At 40.2% G+C, this 20,006-nt stretch overlaps 1 protein-coding gene across 1 annotated transcript; it reads left to right on the forward strand.

Moving 5' to 3' along the window:
- The first annotated feature begins 1,630 nt into the window (after positions 1 to 1,630).
- tor3a (torsin family 3, member A) lies at positions 1,631 to 19,046 on the forward strand. The gene is made up of 6 exons (XM_061887857.1): positions 1,631 to 2,038; positions 2,115 to 2,237; positions 9,730 to 9,995; positions 12,245 to 12,420; positions 15,127 to 15,251; positions 17,884 to 19,046. The coding sequence occupies exons 1-6, from the start codon at positions 1,867 to 1,869 to the stop codon at positions 18,129 to 18,131; spliced, it is 1,110 nt and encodes a 369-aa protein (XP_061743841.1). The 5' UTR covers positions 1,631 to 1,866; the 3' UTR covers positions 18,132 to 19,046.
- The last annotated feature ends 960 nt before the right edge of the window (positions 19,047 to 20,006 follow it).

A 20,006-nucleotide genomic window follows, 5' to 3' on the forward strand; every position in this document is an offset into this window, starting at 1 on the left:
TTGCGATGCGTGGGTTCATTTATTATTTGTGTGAGACCACAGCTATCAATTACAGTCTGGAGCGCTACGCACGGTGGGTCCGATGGGGTATTCATATGGATATTAAAGTCCCCCATTATGATTATATTATCGGCGTGTGTCACTAGATCAGCAACGAACTCTGAGAATTCATTGATAAAGTCCGAATAGGGCCCTGGGGGGCGGTAGATAACAGCCAGGTGTAGAGGCAGCGTTGTGACAGACTTCATAGTAAGCACCTCAAACGATTTATATTTATTATTTATGTTAGGACTAAGGTTAAAGTTTTCGTTGTATATTAGTGCGACCCCCCCACCCCTTTTAAGCGGACGGGCAATATGCGCATGTGTAAAGTTAGGACATGCCTCATTTAGCGCAAAAAAGTCGTTTGGTTTAAGCCAGGTTTCGCTGATATAAAATATGAAATATATATATATGAAATAGCTCAAATCCACTACAAATGAGCAATATTTTGCACTGTTATGATTTAATAAATCAGTAACTGATGACATAGTGCTGTATTTTACTTGATCTCTTTTTCAACCAAAAATGCTTTGCTCTGATTAGGGGATACCTGAATTAACAATGTTCACAGTGGTACATCACTGAAATAAGGTTAAGAACCACTGAATTGGAGGATTCGGATCTTTTTGTCAGTTACCAAAGACTAAAGTATTACAAATTCCAGTCCAATCGCTGCACAGGGATGGACAAAGTCAAAACAAGTATTAAACTAGCTGGAGACTTTACACGTAATACAATATTACGTCATACATGTGTAGTACGATGTATTGTATTGCATTGGCTGTCAGGCTATTGACTTAGTGTGACCAGCCGGGCAGTTTTTTGGCAGGGTGGCGTCATTGACAAACCAACGTGTGTGTAGCGAAAGAGAGACCATCCTAGTAGTGATTTAGCGAGACTGAAGATTTGTTTGTGTGGACTGACAACTGTCATGGAAGAGGACAACTGTGTCAGTGGGAGTGAATCCATCCATCCATTTTTACCGCTCATTCCCTTTTGGGGGCGCTGGCGCCTATCTCAGCTACAATCGGGCAGAAGGCGGGGTACACCCTGGACAAGTCGCCCGGCCAACACAGATAGACAACATTCACACTCATCCACACACTAGGGCCAATTTAGTGTTGCCAATCAACCTATCCCCAGCTGCATGTCTTTGGAGTGAATCCTATATCAGCAAATCCAATTTTAATGAGTATACCTCTTTTGCATTCTCACAGAGGCAATTATTTGGCAAGCCGTCTCATACACACTGTATACCAGTGGTCCCCAACCTTGTTGTATCCGCGGACTGGGGGGGTTCTTTTTCCGTTTGTCATGAAAAAGGGACGTTTTTGTGGTTGGTGCACTAATTGTAAGTGTATATTGTGTTTTTTATGTTGATTTAATAAAAAAAAAAAAATTTGATTTTTTAAAATAAAAATGAATTAAAAATTATTCTGCGGCCCGGTACCAATCGGTTGGGGACCACTGCTTTTTACAATAGAGTGGGCATACATTTCGCATCTAAGGCGCTAAATATTTGCCCCGACACGCCTGGGCACTTATTTCGCAGCGAGCACTTATTTCGCTTGACACCGGAAGTAATGTCAATACAGCTCCCCCCCCCCCCGAGTCGGAAATCCAATCTCGATGGGCGTTCCAGTGTAAATCTGCTGCGTCGATGTATTTAGCTACTAAATATGCCAAGTATCAAATGTAAATGTATCAGTTTATTTCGGGTTTCGAAGTCTGGCACCTCCTTCCATCAACATTGACAGAAGTGACTGCTTAATGGCGCACTAGACTCGGCGTCCTGCTCCGGACCGCTGTCGACATCTTCCTCCAATGGTTATCCGCTTCATATCGCCACTGCTTTTGCTGCTGGCTGGATTCACGCACGGCCATTTCTTCCGACTGGACACCCTCTCCAATGCGTCCACGTACTATTTTAATTACATTTACTGCAACATATGGGAGGGGGAGTGTCAGCCCCACCAGGACGATGCGACCCAGCAAGGTATGATATCGTATTTGGTCTATTCACGCATGATATAGGAACACAGTACCTACGGTTGGTTGTGCTTCGTGGACAGTTCCCACCAGGGACATTTGGGCGGCGTTCCCCCAGGACTACATCAGCCTGGCGTACCACTGGTACTGCAGCCTGGGCCAGTGCTGTGAGTCTGGGGACTGCAGGGTGACCAACAATATCACAGGTAACAATTAAATAGTAATAACAGCTCGTAGCGGTTTGACTTTTAACACTACTCTGATAAAAAAAAAAAAAAAACACGGCTATAACTGTACTTTTGTGCATAGTTGATTCGAAAACTGCACTGGTCATTAGACAGCGATGTGCAGTAACAAGGTACATGTAGCTACATTTTCCAGTAGCATAGCTACGTTTTTCTCGAGTAGCTTTTAAAGTAGGGCTGGGCGATATGGCCTTCTTTTAATATCTCAATATTTTTAGGCCATATCGCGATACACAATATATATCTCGATATTTTGCCTTAGCCTTGAATTAAAGGCCTACTGAAACCCACTACTACCCACCACGCAGTCTGATAGTTTATTTATCAATGATATACAAACTATCAGACTCTCAGACATCAATTATGAAATATTAACATTGCAACACATGCCAATACGGCCTTTTTAGCTTACTAAATTGCAATTTTAAATTTCCCGGGAGTTTTTTCTTGAAAACGTTGCGTAATGATGACGTCACGGGCTGTTAGGAAATATGACCGCTGCGCACACACACAGCTAAAAGTCGTCTGCTTTAACGGCATAATTACACAGTATTTTGGAGATCTGTGTTGCTGAATCCTTTGCAATTTGTTCAATTAATATTGGAGAAGTCAAAGTAGAAAGATGGAGTTGGGTAGCTTTAACCTTTAGCCACACAAACACACGGTGATTCCTTGTCTAAAATTCATGGAGGTGAAACTTTACTATGGATCACAGCGAACATGGATCCCAACCGAATGTCAACCAGCAGGTTTCGGTGAGAAAATTGTGGTAAAAAGTTGCTTCTTACCGGAGATCAGCTGAGCTTGTGCCGCCCATAAAGCTGCCGTCGATTTCCCTGAAACACTGCGCATCAACACACCCGTGGACACACCCCTCCGACTATCAGGTACTGTTAAACTCACTGAAACACTAGCAAAACAATAGAACGATAAGGGATTTCCCAGAATTATCCTAGTAAATGTTTTCATATTTACTAGGATAAATCGCATTTTTTTTTTTTTTACTTTTTTTTTTTTCTAGTCCGTCGCTATCAATATCCTCAAACACGAATCTTTCATCCTCGCTCAAATTAATGGGGAAATTGTCGTTTTCTCGGTTCGAATAGCTGTTTTTGTTGGAGGCTCCCATTAAAAACAATGTGAAGATGTGAGGAGCCATCAACATGTTACGTCATCGTCTGCGACTTCCGGTAGACGCAGGGCTTTTCTCTTAGCACGGAAAGTTGCGAACTTTATCGTGGATGTTCTCTACTAAATCCTTTCAGCAAAAATATGGCAATATCGCGAAATGATCAAGTATGACACATAGAATGGACCTGTTATCCCTGTTTAAGTAAGAAAATCTAATTTCAGTAATCACAGCAGTATGATGATTATATGTGTCTACATCAGGGGTCACCAACCTTTTTGAAACCAAGAACTACTTCTCGGGTACTGGTTAATGTGAAGGGCTACCAGTTTTATACACACTTAAATAAATTGCCAGAAATAGCCAATTTGCCCAATTTACCTTCAATAAATAAATCTACACATATAAAAAAACGGGTATTTCTGTCTGTCATTCCGTCGTACATTTTTTTTCCGTCGTACATTTTTTTTCCTTTTACGGAAGGTTTTTTGTAGAGATTAAATGATGAAGAAAAACTCTTAATTGAACGGTTGGAAAGAGGAGAAAACACAAAAAAAATGAAAATTAAATTTTGAAAAATAGTTTATCTTCAATTTCGACACTTTAAAATTCAAAATTCAACCGAAAAAAATGAAGAGAAAAACTAGCTAATTCGAATCTTTTTGAAAAAATTTTAAAAAAGAATTTATGGAACATCATTAGTAATTTTTCCTGATTAAGATTAATTTTAGAATTTTGATGAAATGCTTTAAATAGGTTAAAATCCAATCTGCACTTTGGTATAATATGTAACAAATTGGACCAAGCTATATTTCTAACAATGGCAAATCATTATTTCTTCTAGATTTTACAGAACAAAAATTTTAAAAGAAATTCAAAAGACTTTTAAATAAGATTTAAATTTGATTCTACAGATTTTGTAGATTTGCCAGAATAATTTTTTAAAATTTTAATCCTAATAAGTTTGAAGAAATATTTCACAAATATTCTTCGTCAAAAATCAGAAGCTAAAATTAAGAATTAAATTAAAATGTATTTATTATTCTTTACAATAAATAAAAAAATACTTGAACATTGATTTCAATTGTCAGGAAAGAAGAGGAAGGAATTTAAAAGGTAAAAAGGTATATGTGTTTAAAAATCCTAAAATCATTTTTAAGGTTGTATTTTTCCTCTAAATTGTCTTTCTGAAAGTTATAAGAAGCAAAGTAAAAAAAAAAATATTTTAATTTAAACAAGTGAAGACCAAGTCTTTAAAATATTTTCTTGGATTTTCAAATTCTATTTGAGTTTTGTCTCTCTTAGAATTAAACATTTCAAGCAAAGCGAGACCAGCTTGCTAGTAAATAAATAAAATTTAAAAAATAGAGGCAGCTCACTGGTAAGTGCTGCTATTTGAGCTCTTTTTAGAACAGGCCAGCGGGCTACTCATCTGGTCCTTACGGGCTACCTGGTGCCCGCGGGCACTGCGTTGGTGACCCCTGGTCTACATTAAAACATTCTTGTTCATACTGCATTAATATATGCTACTTTTAAACTTTGATGCAGAGAGGGAAATCACAACTAAGTCAATTGACTACAACTGTATTTATTAAACAGTTATTAAGCAGTGGCACAAACATTCATGTAATTTCAAAACAGAAAGTGCAAGATTGTCAGAGACATTTTAAACAAGCTATTAGTGCTGTCACTAAGATGACGTATTAAAACAACACTAAATTAAAGTGAATTTTTGTACAGAACGCCACTACAATAGTTTAAAAAAAATAAAGTGCACTTTTGTGCATGATGTTACACAAGATATTTCAATGAGTGTCACATAAAAATGAGCTGCATATCAAATAGTATATGTCCTAAGTCAGTGGTTCTCAAATGGATGTACGCGTACCCCTGGGGGTACTTGAAAGGCCTACTGAAACCCACTACTACCGACCACGCAGTCTGATAGTTTATATATCAATGATGAAATATTAACATTGCAACACATGCCAATACGGCCGGTTTAGTTAACTAAATTACAATTTTAAATTTCCCGCGGAGTTTCTTGTTGAAAACGTCGCGGAATGATGATGCGTGCGCGTGACGTCTCGAGTTGGAGGGGACATATTAGCGCAGCACCACTAGCGGCTAAAAGTCGTCTCTTTTCATCGCGCAATTACACAGTATTCTGGACATCTGTGTTGCTGAAACTTTTGCAATTTGTTCAATTAATATTGGAGAGGTCAAAGTAGAAAGATGGAGGTGGGAAGCTTTTAGCCTTTAGCTACACAAACACACGGTGTTTCCTTGTTTAAAATTCCCGGATGTGAAGCTTTACTATGGATCAGAGCGGTCAAGCGAACATGGTTCCCCACCACTTGTCAACCGGCAGGTTTCGGTGAGAAAATTGTGGTAAAAAGTTGCCTCTTACCGGAGATCAGCGGAACTTCTGTCGTGCTGCTGCTGCCGTGACTAATTCCCTCGTGGACACACCCCTCCGACTGTCAGGTACTATATAATCTCACTAAAACACTAGCAACACAATAGAAATATAAGGGATTTCCCAGAATTATCCTAGTAAATGTGTCTAAAAACATCTGAATAGCTCAAATTGCAATTGCCTTTTTTTTTTTTTTTACTTTATTTTTTTCTAGTCCTTTTTTCTCAATATCCTCAGCCACAAATCTTTCATCCTCGCTCAAATTAATAGGGAAATTGTCGTTTTCTCGGTCCTTCTTTATTATGCATTTTCGGCAGGTGCGACTTATACTCCCGAGCGACTTATACTCTGAAAAATACGGTATATGCGTGACAAGGCTGGGACTAGGTGAAACTCTGTCAGTGATACTTGAACTAGACTTACCATACGTCCTCTTTTCCCCAGACATGTCCTCTTTTGCGGGGCTGTCCGGGCGGGGTTTCTTAAATTCCTCAAATGTCCGGGATTTTGAGTCAGGGTTGCGTGTATTTTCAATGTACGTTCGGCGTTAAGAAGGGTTGAAAACAAAACAAATTGCAAAGGTGTGAGCACGCAGCAACATTCGTGAGGGAGGGGCGGGGATAGAGAGAGAGATAGAGCGAGGTAGTGGATTGTTTGTCAACAAAAAAACATTAAAAATAACTAAAACATTTTGAAATGAGGAATAGATGTGAAGTTGATGTAGACTCTAGAGATTAAAGCTTTAAATACAAAATGTATGTACAGTGGGGTAAAAAAGTATTTATTCAGCCACCGATTGTGCAAGTTCTCCCACTTAAAATGATGACAGAGGTCTGTAATTCTCATCATAGGTACACTTCAACTGTTAGAGACAGAATGTGAAAAAAAATCCAGGAATTCACATTGTAGGAATTTTAAAGAAATTATTTGTATATTATGGTGGAAAATAAGTATTTGGTCACTTCAAACAAGGAAGATCTCTGGCTCTCACATACCTGTAACTTCTTTAAGAAGCTCTTCTGTCCTCCACTCGTTACCTGTATTAATGGAACCTGTTTGAACTCGTTATCTGTATAAAAGACACCTGTCCACAACCTCAAACAGTCAGACTCCAAACTCCACTATGGTAAGAACATTTGTCATTTGCTATTTAGTTTTCTGTAATTGTCAATTGTTTCATGAAATGTTTTGCACTTTTAGGCCACTATAGTTGTGTGGAGGCCGCAACAAGATACGCCGTAAAGAAAATGAAAGTAGTTTTAGGCAAATATGTAATTGTACTGCGGCAGTAAAATGCTGGAAAAGCTCCAAGAGATTAGAATAAATGAACCGCATTTCGAATACATTTTCAGGAAAATACCCCTTTATGTTTCTAAAATGTGTCAATTATATTTAAAAAGGTTTGTATGAGCACACTTCCTTGAAAATATCAGTTTCAAAAGCACTGTCTGACATGTCACACTTCCTCTGCATTTAGCAGAAAATAAGCCTTTTTAAATCGTGCAAAATTAGCGGAATTTATAAATTAATAATATACCTAGGCCGCAGTTCCATGATCGACTTTGTAGTTGTGTCATCGGATTTGCGGCCTTATGTTTTGGACACTCGAGTGAAGAGAGGGGCGGAGCTTTCTACCGATCACCACCTGGTGGTGAGTTGGCTGCGATGGTGGGGGAGGATGCTGGACCGACCTGGCAGGCCCAAACGCATTGTGAGGGTCTGCTGGGAACGTCTGGCAGAGTCTCCTGTCAGAGAAAGTTTCAATTCCCACCTCCGGAAGAACTTCGAACATGTCACGAGGGAGGTGCTGGACATTGAGTCCGAGTGGACCATGTTCCGCACCTCTATTGTCGAAGCGGCTGATCGGAGCTGTGGCCGCAAGGTAGTTGGTGCCTGTCGGGGCGGAAATCCTAAAACCCCTTGGTGGACACCAGCGGTGAGGGATGCCGTCAAGCTGAAGAAGGAGTCCTATCGGGTCCTTTTGGCTCATAGGACTCCGGAGGCAGTGGACAGGTACCGACAGGCCAAGCGGTGTGCGGCTTCAGCGGTCGCTGAGGCAAAAACTCGGACATGGGAGGAGTTCGGGGAAGCCATGGAAAACGACTTCCGGACGGCTTCGAAGCGATTCTGGACCACCGTCCGCCGCCTCAGGAAGGGGAAGCAGTGCACTATCAACACCGTGTATGGTGCGGATGGTGTTCTGCTGACCTCAACTGCGGATGTTGTGGATAGGTGGAAGGAATACTTCGAAGACCTCCTCAATCCCACCAACACGTCTTCCTATGAGGAATCAGTGCCTGGGGAATCTGTGATGGACTCTCCTATTTCTGGGGCTGAGGTCGCTGAGGTAGTTAAAAAGCTCCCCTGTGGCAAGGCCCCGGGGGTGGACGAGATCCGCCCGGAGTTCCTTAAGGCTCTGGATGCTGTGGGGCTGTCTTTGTTGACAAGACTTTGCAGCATCGCGTGGACATCGTTAGCGGTACCTCTGGATAGGCAGACCGGGGTGGTGGTTCCTCTCTTTAAGAAGGGGGACCGGAGGGTGTGTTCCAACTATCGTGGGATCACACTCCTCAGCCTACCCGGTAAAGTTTATTCAGGTGTACTGGAGAGGAGGCTACGCCGGATAGTCGAACCTCGGATTCAGGAGGAACAGTGTGGTTTTCGTCCTGGTCGTGGAACTGTGGACCAGCTCTATACTCTCGGCAGGGTTCTTGAGGGTGCATGGGAGTTTGCCCAACCAGTCTACATGTGCTTTGTGGACTTGGAGAAGGCATTCGACCGTGTCCCTCGGGAAGTCCTGTGGGGAGTGCTCAGAGAGTATGGGGTATCGGACTGTGTTATTGTGGCGGTCCGCTCCCTGTACGATCAGTGCCAGAGCTTGGTTCGCATTTCCGGCAGTAAGTCGAACACATTTCCAGTGAGGGTTGGACTCCGCAAAGGCTGTCCTTTGTCACCGATTCTGTTCATAACTTTTATGGACAGAATTTCTAGGCGCAGTCAAGGCGTTGAGGGGTTCCGGTTTGGTGACCGCAGGATTAGGTCTCTGCTTTTTGCAGATGATGTGGTCCTGATGGCTTCATCTGACCGGGATCTTCAACTCTCACTGGATCGGTTTGCAGCCGAGTGTTAAGCGACCGGAATGAGAATCAGCACCTCCAAGTCCGAGTCCATGGTTCTCGCCCGGAAAAGGGTGGAGTGCCATCTCCGGGTTGGGGAGGAGCCCCTGCCCCAAGTGGAGGAGTTCAAGTACCTAGGAGTCTTGTTCACGAGTGGGGGAAGAGTGGATCGTGAGATTGACAGGCGGATCGGTGCTGAGCCGGAAGGCAAAGCTCTCAATTTACCGGTCGATCTACGTTCCCATCCTCACTTACGGTCATGAGCTTTGGGTCATGACCGAAAGGATAAGATCACGGGTACAAGCGGCCGAAATGAGTTTCCTCCGCCGTGTGGCGGGGCTCTCCCTTAGAGATAGGGTGAGACGCTCTGCCATCCGGGAGGAGCTCAAAGTAAAGCCGCTGCTCCTCCACATCGAGAGGAGCCAGATGAGGTGGTTCGGGCATCTGGTCAGGATGCCACCCGAACGCCTCCCTAGGGAGGTGTTTAGGGCACGTCCAACCGGTAGGAGGCCACGGGGAAGACCCAGGACACGTTGGGAACACTATGTCTCCCGGCTGGCCTGGGAACGCCTCGGGATCCCCCGGGAAGAGCTAGACGAAGTGGCTGGGGAAAGGGAAGTCTGGGTTTCCCTGCTTAGACTGTTGCCCCCGCGACCCGACCTCGGATAAGCGGAAGAAGATGGATGGATGGATGGAATAATATACCTAAAATATTCCGCATCATCATCTTCAGTAATCTATTTTAGATCTGTTTGCATGAACATGTTCTTTGGAAATTACTTTTTGCAGGCCTGGCTCGAGACCTTCAGACCAAACTGCACGGTCAGCACCTGGCCCAGTCTGTGGTTTTGAAAGCCATCCAGGGTTTCATCAACAACCCGGAGTCCAACAAGCCCCTGACACTCTCCTTCCATGGCTGGTCCGGTACCGGAAAGAATTTTGTTGCCAGAATTATTGCGGATAACCTTTATCGTGACGGGGTGAAGAGCGAGTGTGTGCGTCTTTTCATCGCCCCGTTCCACTTCCCACACGCGAGACTGGTGGACATGTACAAGGTATACACAAGCATATTGGCTCTAATGTGAGGCCTCAGTGCCAGGAACATTCTGGTGTGTACCCAATTAGGGCCTGATTTACTAAGCTCCAAACACCATACGCTTAACAGCATGTGCAATCTTTAAATTAGCATCTACAATTAGTGGGCGTGTTGTGTGTGGTTTACTAACACCGCGTGTCCAATTAAAATGTGGTGCAGGTTGCCTTTTATTAAGGATTTTGTGTGTACTACATGGGGCATCAGCAGGGAGACACTCATTTACTGCACATTCAAGTTATCGTGCTCCTACCTGTGGTGTTTTCAAAGAAGCTGAAGCCATGTAGCACTTTTATTGGGCTTTTGGAAGCAGTCCTGCATCTACAACAGGGGTGTCAAACTAATTTTTACTGAGGGCCACATCGCAGTAGTGGCTGCTTTCAGAGGGCTGATTTTTAAAATTAATTTACATTATCCATGCTGGTAATAACCTGTGATCAATCATGATATTCAAAATGCATATGCATTTGATTATTAGATTTGTTTTATGTATAACTTGCTTTAAAATCCTAAATAAAGGTGACAAGCAGATATTTAACTATTTGTTTTTATCTCACAAAGATAGTTTTGCAATACAGTATATAATAATTGGTGTGTGTGTGTATATATATATATATATATATATATATATATATATATATATATATATATATATGTATATATATACAAACCCCATTTCCATATGAGTTGGGACATTGTGTTACATGTAAATATAAACGCAATACAATGATTTGCAAATCCCTTTCAACCCATATTCAATTGAATGCACTAAAAGACAAAATATTTGGTGTTCAAACTCATAAACTTTATTTTTTTTGCAAATAATAATTAACTTAGAATTTCATGGCTGCAACACATGCCAAAGTAGTTGGGAAAGGGCATGATCACCACTGTGTTACATCACCCTTTCTTTTAAATAATAAATAAATAAATGGGTTGTACATGTATAGCGCTTTTCTACCTTCAAGGTACTCAAAGCGCTTTGACACTACTTCCACATTTACCCATTCAACACTCAATAAACGTTTGGGAACTTAAGAAACTAATTGTTGAAGCTTTGAAAGTGGAATTCTTTCCCATTCTTGTTTTATGTAGAGCTTTAGTCGTTCAACAGTCTGGGGTCTCCGCTGTCTTATTTTACGCTTCATAATGCGCCACACATTTTGGATGGGTGACGGGTCTGAAATGCAGGCGGGCCAGGAAAGTACCAGCACTCTTTTTTTTACGAAGCCACGCTGTTGTAACACATGCTGAATGTGGCTTGGCATTGTCTTGCTGAAATAAGCAGGGGCGTCCATAAAAAAGCTGGCGCTTGGATGTTGTTTTAAAACCTGTATGCACCTTTCAGCATTAATGGTGCCTCCACAGATGTGTAAGTTACCCATGCCTTGGGCACTAATGCACCCCCATACCATCACAGATGCTGGCTTTTGAACTTATGTATACAATATATGGGACTAGCATACTGTAGAGGCCAAAAGTTTGGACGCACCTTCCCATTCAATGTGTTTTCTTTATTTTCATGACTATTTATTTTCATGACTGTACATTGTCACTGAAGGCATCAAAACTATGACACCTGTGAAGTGAAAACCATTTCAGGTAACTACCTCTTGAAGCTCATCGAGAGAATGCCAAGAGTGTGCAAAGCAGTAATCAGAGCAAAGGGTGGCTATTTTGAAGAAACTAGAATACAAAACATGTCTTCAATTAGTTCACTTTTCTTTATAAGGTACATAACTCCACATGTGTTCTTTCATAGTGCTGATGCCTTCAGTGACGATCTACAATGTAGTCATGAAAATTAAAAAATGCATTTAATGAGAAAGTGTGTCCAAACTTTTTCATGACTATTTACATTGTAGGCCTCAAAACTATGAATGAACATGTGGAGTTATGTACTTAACAAAAAAGAATGCCAAGAGTGTGCAAACCGATAATCTGAGCAAAGGGTGGCTATTTTGAAGAAACTACAATACAAAACATGTTTTCAGTTATTTCACCTTTTTGTGTTAAGTACACAACTCCACGTGTCCATTCATGGCAAGAAAGAAATCTCATTGAATGAGGAGAAGGTGTCCAAACTTTTGGCCTGTACTGTATATGTCAGAGAGATGTCATCATCACTTTTCTTTTTTGTGTGTTCTGGTTTAGCAAAATGCGTGTGGACTGAGTCGATGCTCTAATTAGTTTTTTCTTTCTGTAATCTAGAGTCAGCTGAGAGAAGCAATTCGGGACATGGTTCTCCGATGTTCCCAGACACTGTTTATCTTTGATGAGGCTGAGAAGCTTCACCCAGGCCTCATCGACGCAATCAAGCCTTACATGGACCACTATGACAATGTAGACGGCGTCAACTACCGGAAGGGCATATTCCTCTACCTCAGGTTGGTTCCACCTGCAATGGGCCTTATATTGTACAAAACCCAAAACCTGTGAAGTTGGCACGCTGTGTAATTCGTAAATAAAAACAGATTACAATGATTTGTGAATCTTTTTCAACTTATATTCAATCTTTTTTTTTTCGCAAATCATTAACTTAGAATTTAATGGCAGCGACACATTGCAAAAAAGTTGGCACATGAGCGGTTTTACCATTGTTACATGGCCTTTCCTTATAATGTCACTCAGCAAACATTTGGGAACTGAGGAGACCATTTTTTTAAGCTTTCTTAGGTGGAATTCTTTCCCATTCTTGTTTGATGTACAGCTTAAGTTGTTCAACTGTCCATGGTCTCCATTGTTGTATTTTATGCTTCATAATGTGCCACACATTTTTAATGCGGGACAGGTCTGGACTACAGGAAAGCTGTCAGAGTTAGTTTGTGACGAACCCCAAGATGCAGAGATGGAGGCAGGCATTGAATAAGAAAACATGATTTAATCAAAACTAAACAAGAAGAAACAAAAGGGGTACAACAAAAAGCACGCACGAGGCGGGTAACAAACAAAAGGAGCTTAGCATGGAAGCTAGCAAAAACAAAAGGCTTAGCATTGAGGCTAGCATAAACAGAACAGGGAACAAAAGTCGTTACGTGTTGTACAAAGACAAAATAGGAAGCAGGGAACAAAAAACAGTAAGCTACATACATCTAACGAATTATAGCTTACCGCTACGCTGCAACGAATGGGAGCGACAATACAATACAGAAGCAACATGCAGTACGTGAAAATAATCCAGCCCTGACTGGAAGACAAAGCAGGTACAAGTAGGAGCGGGCTGATTGACACCAGGTGTGGCCAGGTGCCAATCAGCGGCAGCTGAGGAGAAACAGCGCACAGGGAAAAAAAACAGGAAACAGACAAAATAACAACGCTGACAGGAACTAAAAACAGGAAATACTAAACACAGACAGAGGAAAAACTAAAACACAAACTGTCAGTGGCAAGCCTGACACAAACCAGTCTAGTACCCGCACTCTTTTACGATGAACCCACACTGTTGTAACACGTGGCTTGGCATTGTCTTGCTGGAAAAAGCAGGGGCGTTCATGAAAGACATTGCTTGGATGGCAACATATGTTGCTCCAAAACCTGTAAGTACTTTTTAGCGTTAATGGTGCCTTCACAGATGTGTAAGTTACCCATGCCTTGGGCACTAATACACCCCCGTACCATCACAGATGCTGGCTTTTAAACTTTGCGCCTATAACAATCAGGATGGTTATTTTCCTCTTTGGTCCGGAGGACACGACATCCACAGTTTCTAAAAACAATTTGAAATGTGGAGTCATCAGAACACAAAACAATTTTCCACTTTGCATCAGTCCATCTTAGATGAGCTTGTGCCCAGCGATGTGTGGCGGCGTTTCTGGGTGTTGTTGATAAATGGTTGTCGCTTTGCATAGTAGAGTTTTAACTTGCACTTACAGATGTAGCGACTGACTATAGTTACTGACAGTGGTTTTCTGAAGTGTTCCTGAGCCCATGTAGTGATATCCTTTACACACTGATGTCGGTTTTTGATGCAGTGCCGCCTGAGGGATCAACGATCACGGGCATTCAATGTTGTTTTTCAGCCTTGCTGCTTACGTACATTGATTTCTTTAGATTCTCTGAACCTTTGATGATATTACGGACCATAGATGGTGAAATCCCTACATTTCTTGCAATAGCTGGTTGAGAAATGTGGTTCTTAAACAGTTTGCTCAGGCATTTGTTCACAAAAGGGTGACCCATGCCCCATTCTTGTTTGGAAATGATTGAGCATTTCATTGAAGCTGCTTTTATACCCAAATGGCACCCACCTGTTCCTGGTCCGTTCGCCTGTGGGATTTCCTAAATACATTTTGATGAGCATTCCTCAACTTTCTCGGTCTTTTTTGCCACTTGTGCCAGCTCTTTTGGAACATGTTGCAGGCATTAAATTCCAAATGAGCTAATATTTGCAAAAAATAACAAGGTTTTCCAGTTTGAACGTCGAATATATTGTCTTTGCAGTCTATTCAATGGAATATATATTGTATTCTGTTTTTGTTAACAATTTATACAACGTGCCAACTTCACTAGTTTTGGGTTTTGTATACAAAATCTTAATGGAGGTGTTTTTTAGGGCAGAATAGTGCGGCTACATTGTAAGCGGACTTTTGATCACATTTACTATTTGGAATCCTTTTTAAAAATATACATCTGTTATGTTTTTCATAATGATTGGGAACAATAGGCAAAAATTCCCCAAAAATGTGAAGTTCCCCTTTAATTTATAATATTTGCAGAGCTGTAATATGTCAAAAACGAGGATCATTGAAGGTAAGTCTGCTCAGGAAAACTTAACATGTTAAATTTGCAAATATATATCCTGTTATTCCGACATACTTTATTTTGTCAACTGAGCAAAATTATTGTACTGAGCAGCCAATGCAGTGGCGTGTGCAGCAATTTTTTTCCCTAACTCACCATGGGATCCATTTCTTGTTTTATGGTTATCACACTTGTCTTTGCCATCAGTGTTGCGACATCACAAAAATATACAGATAAAAGGACGTTTGTTTATTTGTTTCAAATTGTTTGTATTTTCTTGCAGCTTTAGAGGCGTGTTTTGTAAAGTACATTTTCATTTATACATATTTTGTCCGTGCCGGTTGCCTCTGCAGTAATATTGGAGGCGCGACGATCAACGATGTTGCCTTGGACTTTTGGCACTCAGGTCAGAACCGAGAGGACATCGGGATGGAAGATCTGGAACATCGTCTCCGTGCTGAAACCATGGAGTCCCAAGGTATTTTTTTATTTTTTTAAGTCATCAGAAGTTTTAGTTACCGTATTTTACGGACTATAAGCCGCTACTTTTTTCCAGCGCTTTAAACCCTGCAGCTTATTATTAAAAGGTTCGGCTTATTCATAGATTTTTCTTCGCCAACAGCCATGTTTTCTAATCAACAAATTGTTTTCATATTACACCATAGACAATAAAAAAATTGTGTTGTTGATTGTGCTATGGCGCCATCTTTTAGGCTGTTCACTGTAGGTCAGGGGTCGGAAACCCAAAATGTTGAAAGAGCCATATTGGACCAAAAATACAAAAACAAATCTGTCTGGAGCCGCAAAAAATTAAAAGCCATATTACATACAGATAGTATGTCATGAGATATAAATTTAATTAAGAGGACTTAAAGGAAACTAAATGAGCTCAAATATAGCTACAAATGAGGCGTAGTGTGTACATATAGCTAGCCTAAATGGCATGCTAGCATCGATTAGCTTTCAGTCACGCTGAGACCAAATGTCTTATTAGCACTCCACACAAGACAGTAACATCAACAAAACTCACCTTTGTGCATTCACGCACAACGTTAAAGTTTGGTGAACAAAATGAGACAGAAAAAGAAGTGGCATAAAACACGTCCTCGAAAGTCGGAGAAAGTTGTACATGTAAACAAACCACGGTGCGTTCAAGGACCACCAAAACGGCGCTCGCCAAATACTCAAATCAGTGAATCATGTTTAATGTAAACAGTGTGCTTTATAACAATTAGGGAGGTTTGTGCTATGTTTGTCCTCCTGCAGAAACCATATTAAAACAAACAAATTATTTTTTTCCTTCATTTTTTTTCCATTTTTTAATACATTTTTGAAAAAGCTCCATAGAGCCACTTGGGCGGCGCTAAAGAGCCGCATGCCGCGGGTTACCGACCCCTGCTGTTGGTGTTGCGGGTTGACAATGTGCCTTGTGTTTTGTGGCATCCATATGGGGCTGGGCGATATGGCCTTTTTATTAATATCTTAATATTTTTAGGCCATTTCACGATACACGATATATATCTCGATATTTTGCCTTAGCCTTGAACATTTGATGCATATAATCACAGCAGTTTGATGATTTTATGTGTCTACATTAAAAGATTCTTGTTCATACTTCATTAATATATGCTCATTTTAAACATTCATGCAGAGAGGGAAATCACAACTAAGTCAATTTACCCAAACTGTATTTATTAAACAGTTATTATCAGTGGCACAAACATTCATGTAAATTCCAAAAGAGAAAGTGCAAGATTGTCAGAGATATTTTAAAACAAGCTATTAGTGCACGTTTGTGCATGATGTCACTATGATGTCATATCAAAAGAACACTAAATCAAAGTGCACTTTTTGTACAGAACGCCACTACAATAGTTTAAAACAAATAAAATGCACTTTTGTGCATGATGTCACACAAGATATTTCAATAACTGCCAAATAAAATTAGCTGCATAATAGGAAATCAAATAGTATATGTCCATCGCTATGTGGTAGGGTCCTGTGAACGTTATCTCCTTCTGTTGACTATTTTTTTTCATACGGTGTTGATCTGGAAATAGTTGCTTCGGCATTTTGTGGGTGTGGCACCGAACGGAGATGTTGACATGCGGAGTTTCAAGCACTCCTTATTCTCTAGCGGGTGACTTCAAATTATGCTATTTTGCCGCATAATTGTTCAACATCTTCCCGCTTGAAGCCAAACCACAGCCAGACGATGGACCCCGTGCTGTTTTTTCTTGGGTATTATTCGTTCATTTGTTACCAGATTCGCACTTTCTCTCTCTCGTATTACTACCCGCACCGTTAGCATCACAGCTAACGTTACTATGTTGCTACCTGTCTACTCCACGGGAGCGTGTTTTTGCACACGTGACGTATGTAAGAAGGTGCTTGTTTAAGTCTATGTGAGGAGAGACAAGAGAGTGGGAAACTCATGTAGTGTAACGCCCGCAGCTAAAAGCAACTGCGTTAATAGCGCGATATAGTCATTTTCTATATCGCACAGAGACTAACCCACGATGTATCTCGTATATCGATATATCGCCCATCCCTACGTCCATAGCGTTTCTGATCAAAATGATTCTTTATTCTTCACTCCAAGAAACGTTTGTAAGTTTTACAATTCAACCAAAACAATTAGAATTTACTATAATGTCCCCTGTGTGATGTCTTTAGGAGTGTTTTCATACATATTTGTATGTGCTTTCGTAATGTAATCAAAACAAACTAGCGTTGTTAGCATTAGTGAATATGCCAACACTTTTACGAGCCTCTATGTTAGTATTATTAACTTACAATGGCATTATGTTTGTATTGTTTCAGTTTTGTAAATCTGTGAGTCTTTTTCACATTTTGGAAAGCTCGCAGTTAGTGGGTCTGTTTTGTTTGATCAGTCGTTTTACTGCTGTGTGACAGGCACCTTTTGAAAACAAATAAGGTATCTAAATAAGCATTTACAAAATATTTTGTACTGTTGCTTATATATAAGGTCTGGGGTGACTAATATATGTAAAAATATTTATTTATTCTAAAAATTTGGTGGGTGCAGCCTAAATACTGGTGCGCTCCATTGTCCGAAAAATACAGTATTTGTTTTGGTTTACTTACAGGTGGGTTTGCACAGAGTGAGCTAATGTCGGGCCATCTCATTGACTTCTTCGTGCCCTTCCTACCTCTGGAGTACCGTCACGTCAAGCTGTGCGCCAAGGACGCTTTCACGGCTCGAGGCCTTGAGACGGACGACGCCACCCTGGACGAAGTGGCCAAGGCCATGCTGTATATTCCAAAAGAGGAGAGACTGTTCTCTGCCCAGGGATGCAAGTCCATACCTCAGCGAATCAACTTCTTTCTGCCCTAGAAGAGAGACCTGGGGAGGTGTGACGGTTTACGCTCTTTACAGGTGCCGTCCGTGTCTGTCCAGGTCACAAAGAAGAGATCAGACAAGAGGACATTCTATGTGGGGAGAGCAGAGCGCCATTTGTTGCAGGGTGTCAAAAACAGGACACCCTGCCCTTTTTAAGATGAAGAAAACATTGACACGTTTCCGAATCAGAATCAGAAAAGTTTTTATTGCCATTGTTTGAGAACGGGTTCACAAACTAAGAATTTTACTTGGCACAATCGTGCAACATAAAAGACATATAACATGAGCTGTAACTGAGCTCTCAGATCCTGTTATTGTTCACGTGTCTGACGGCCGGGGGGAAAAAACTGTTTGATGGCGGGAGGTGTGGGTCTGGATGGACCGTAGTCTCCTGCCTGAGGGAAGAGGGGAGAATATTTTGTGTCCAGGGTGAGAAGAGTCAGCTGTATATATATTCAATATATACAATATATATATTGTATATATTCACTATACACTGTGCAAAAGTCCAGTCAAAGTTGTCATCTTGACAAAGTAGAACATAAACCTAATGGTGGGATCAAACGTTTGCTCATATACACACCTCACCCAAATTTAGTGAGGTGTGTATTTATAGTAGGTAGTGACATTTCTTTGTCACTACCTACTAGTTACTATTTAGAAATGTACACGTGTGCTTTTTGAAGTTGTACTCAATGTTAAATTATATTTTGCTTTTTTTTAAAACTATAAAAAAAACACTGGATTGTTGTTGCAATGCACCTAAAGGGACATGTTTTTTTAATCTTTATTTATGAGGTCACTGTGTTTTTAAGTGTGAGAAAAATTAAGAAAAACATTTTTCAACCCTACTACACTATCATCCGTTGTTTTCAATGTTGTCCAAATAAATTGATTTTACCTCCCTTACCATTGTAAATAGTTTGAATTGTTATTTTAAATGTTAGATGCATCATTTAGGCCACACGTTGTCCTTGTGCCACATTGATCTGTTTAAAGCATGTGAACATTGACATTCAATCAATCAATCAATGTATTTTATTTCGGCAATCTTCACATAAAACAAAGAACAACAACAAGAAAATAAAAAAAAACACTCATTTGAGCAATGATTGAGCCGAAAGGGTGTAGGTCGAAGCAACGCTTATATAAACCTACCCCATCACAACAAGAACAAGGTTCAAAATATATAAAATCTAAAACATGCTTCACTTATAATACTTTTTTTTTAAACAATATAGTAGCAACATATATGTAGCACACGTCTCATATACACAGTTTAACATTTAAATCAAACATATACATTTGTACACTTATATTGTACACTTATTATATATACACAATTTATTTAAATTCCATATAAAGTGGTAACATACACATTTTAATATAACCTATATGTATAATTATGAAATCATAAATTGTATTTATATACATATATATTATTGTCTTTCTAAAACAATGTTTGCTCTTCTTTCTTATATTTACTAATGATAAATGATTTAAAAAGCTTTTTAAACTTGTTTATGTTGGTGCTGTGTTTTATTTCATCCTTTAAACAGTTCCATATTTTAACCCCTGCTATTGTTATACTCATTCGTTTCTGCGTTGTTCTACAATATTGGATCTTAAAAACATTAAACATCAAAGGAAAAGCAAACTGTTTTGTTTCTTTGTTGCACTACAAAAGACATACAAATGGATAATTGCATCCTGTAACAATTGCACTCAAAAACAGTAAATATTGAAAATATACAGGTAAATTCAGGCTCTTTAATGTATACTATATCCATCATTTTAAACCATGAACAAAAAAATGTTAAAGTAAAGAGACAATACAATGGGATGATAAAAAAATAAAAAAAAAATATA

The sequence above is a fragment of the Nerophis ophidion genome, linkage group LG26, assembly GCF_033978795.1.
Source record: "Nerophis ophidion isolate RoL-2023_Sa linkage group LG26, RoL_Noph_v1.0, whole genome shotgun sequence".
Classification (NCBI taxonomy): domain Eukaryota; kingdom Metazoa; phylum Chordata; class Actinopteri; order Syngnathiformes; family Syngnathidae; genus Nerophis; species Nerophis ophidion.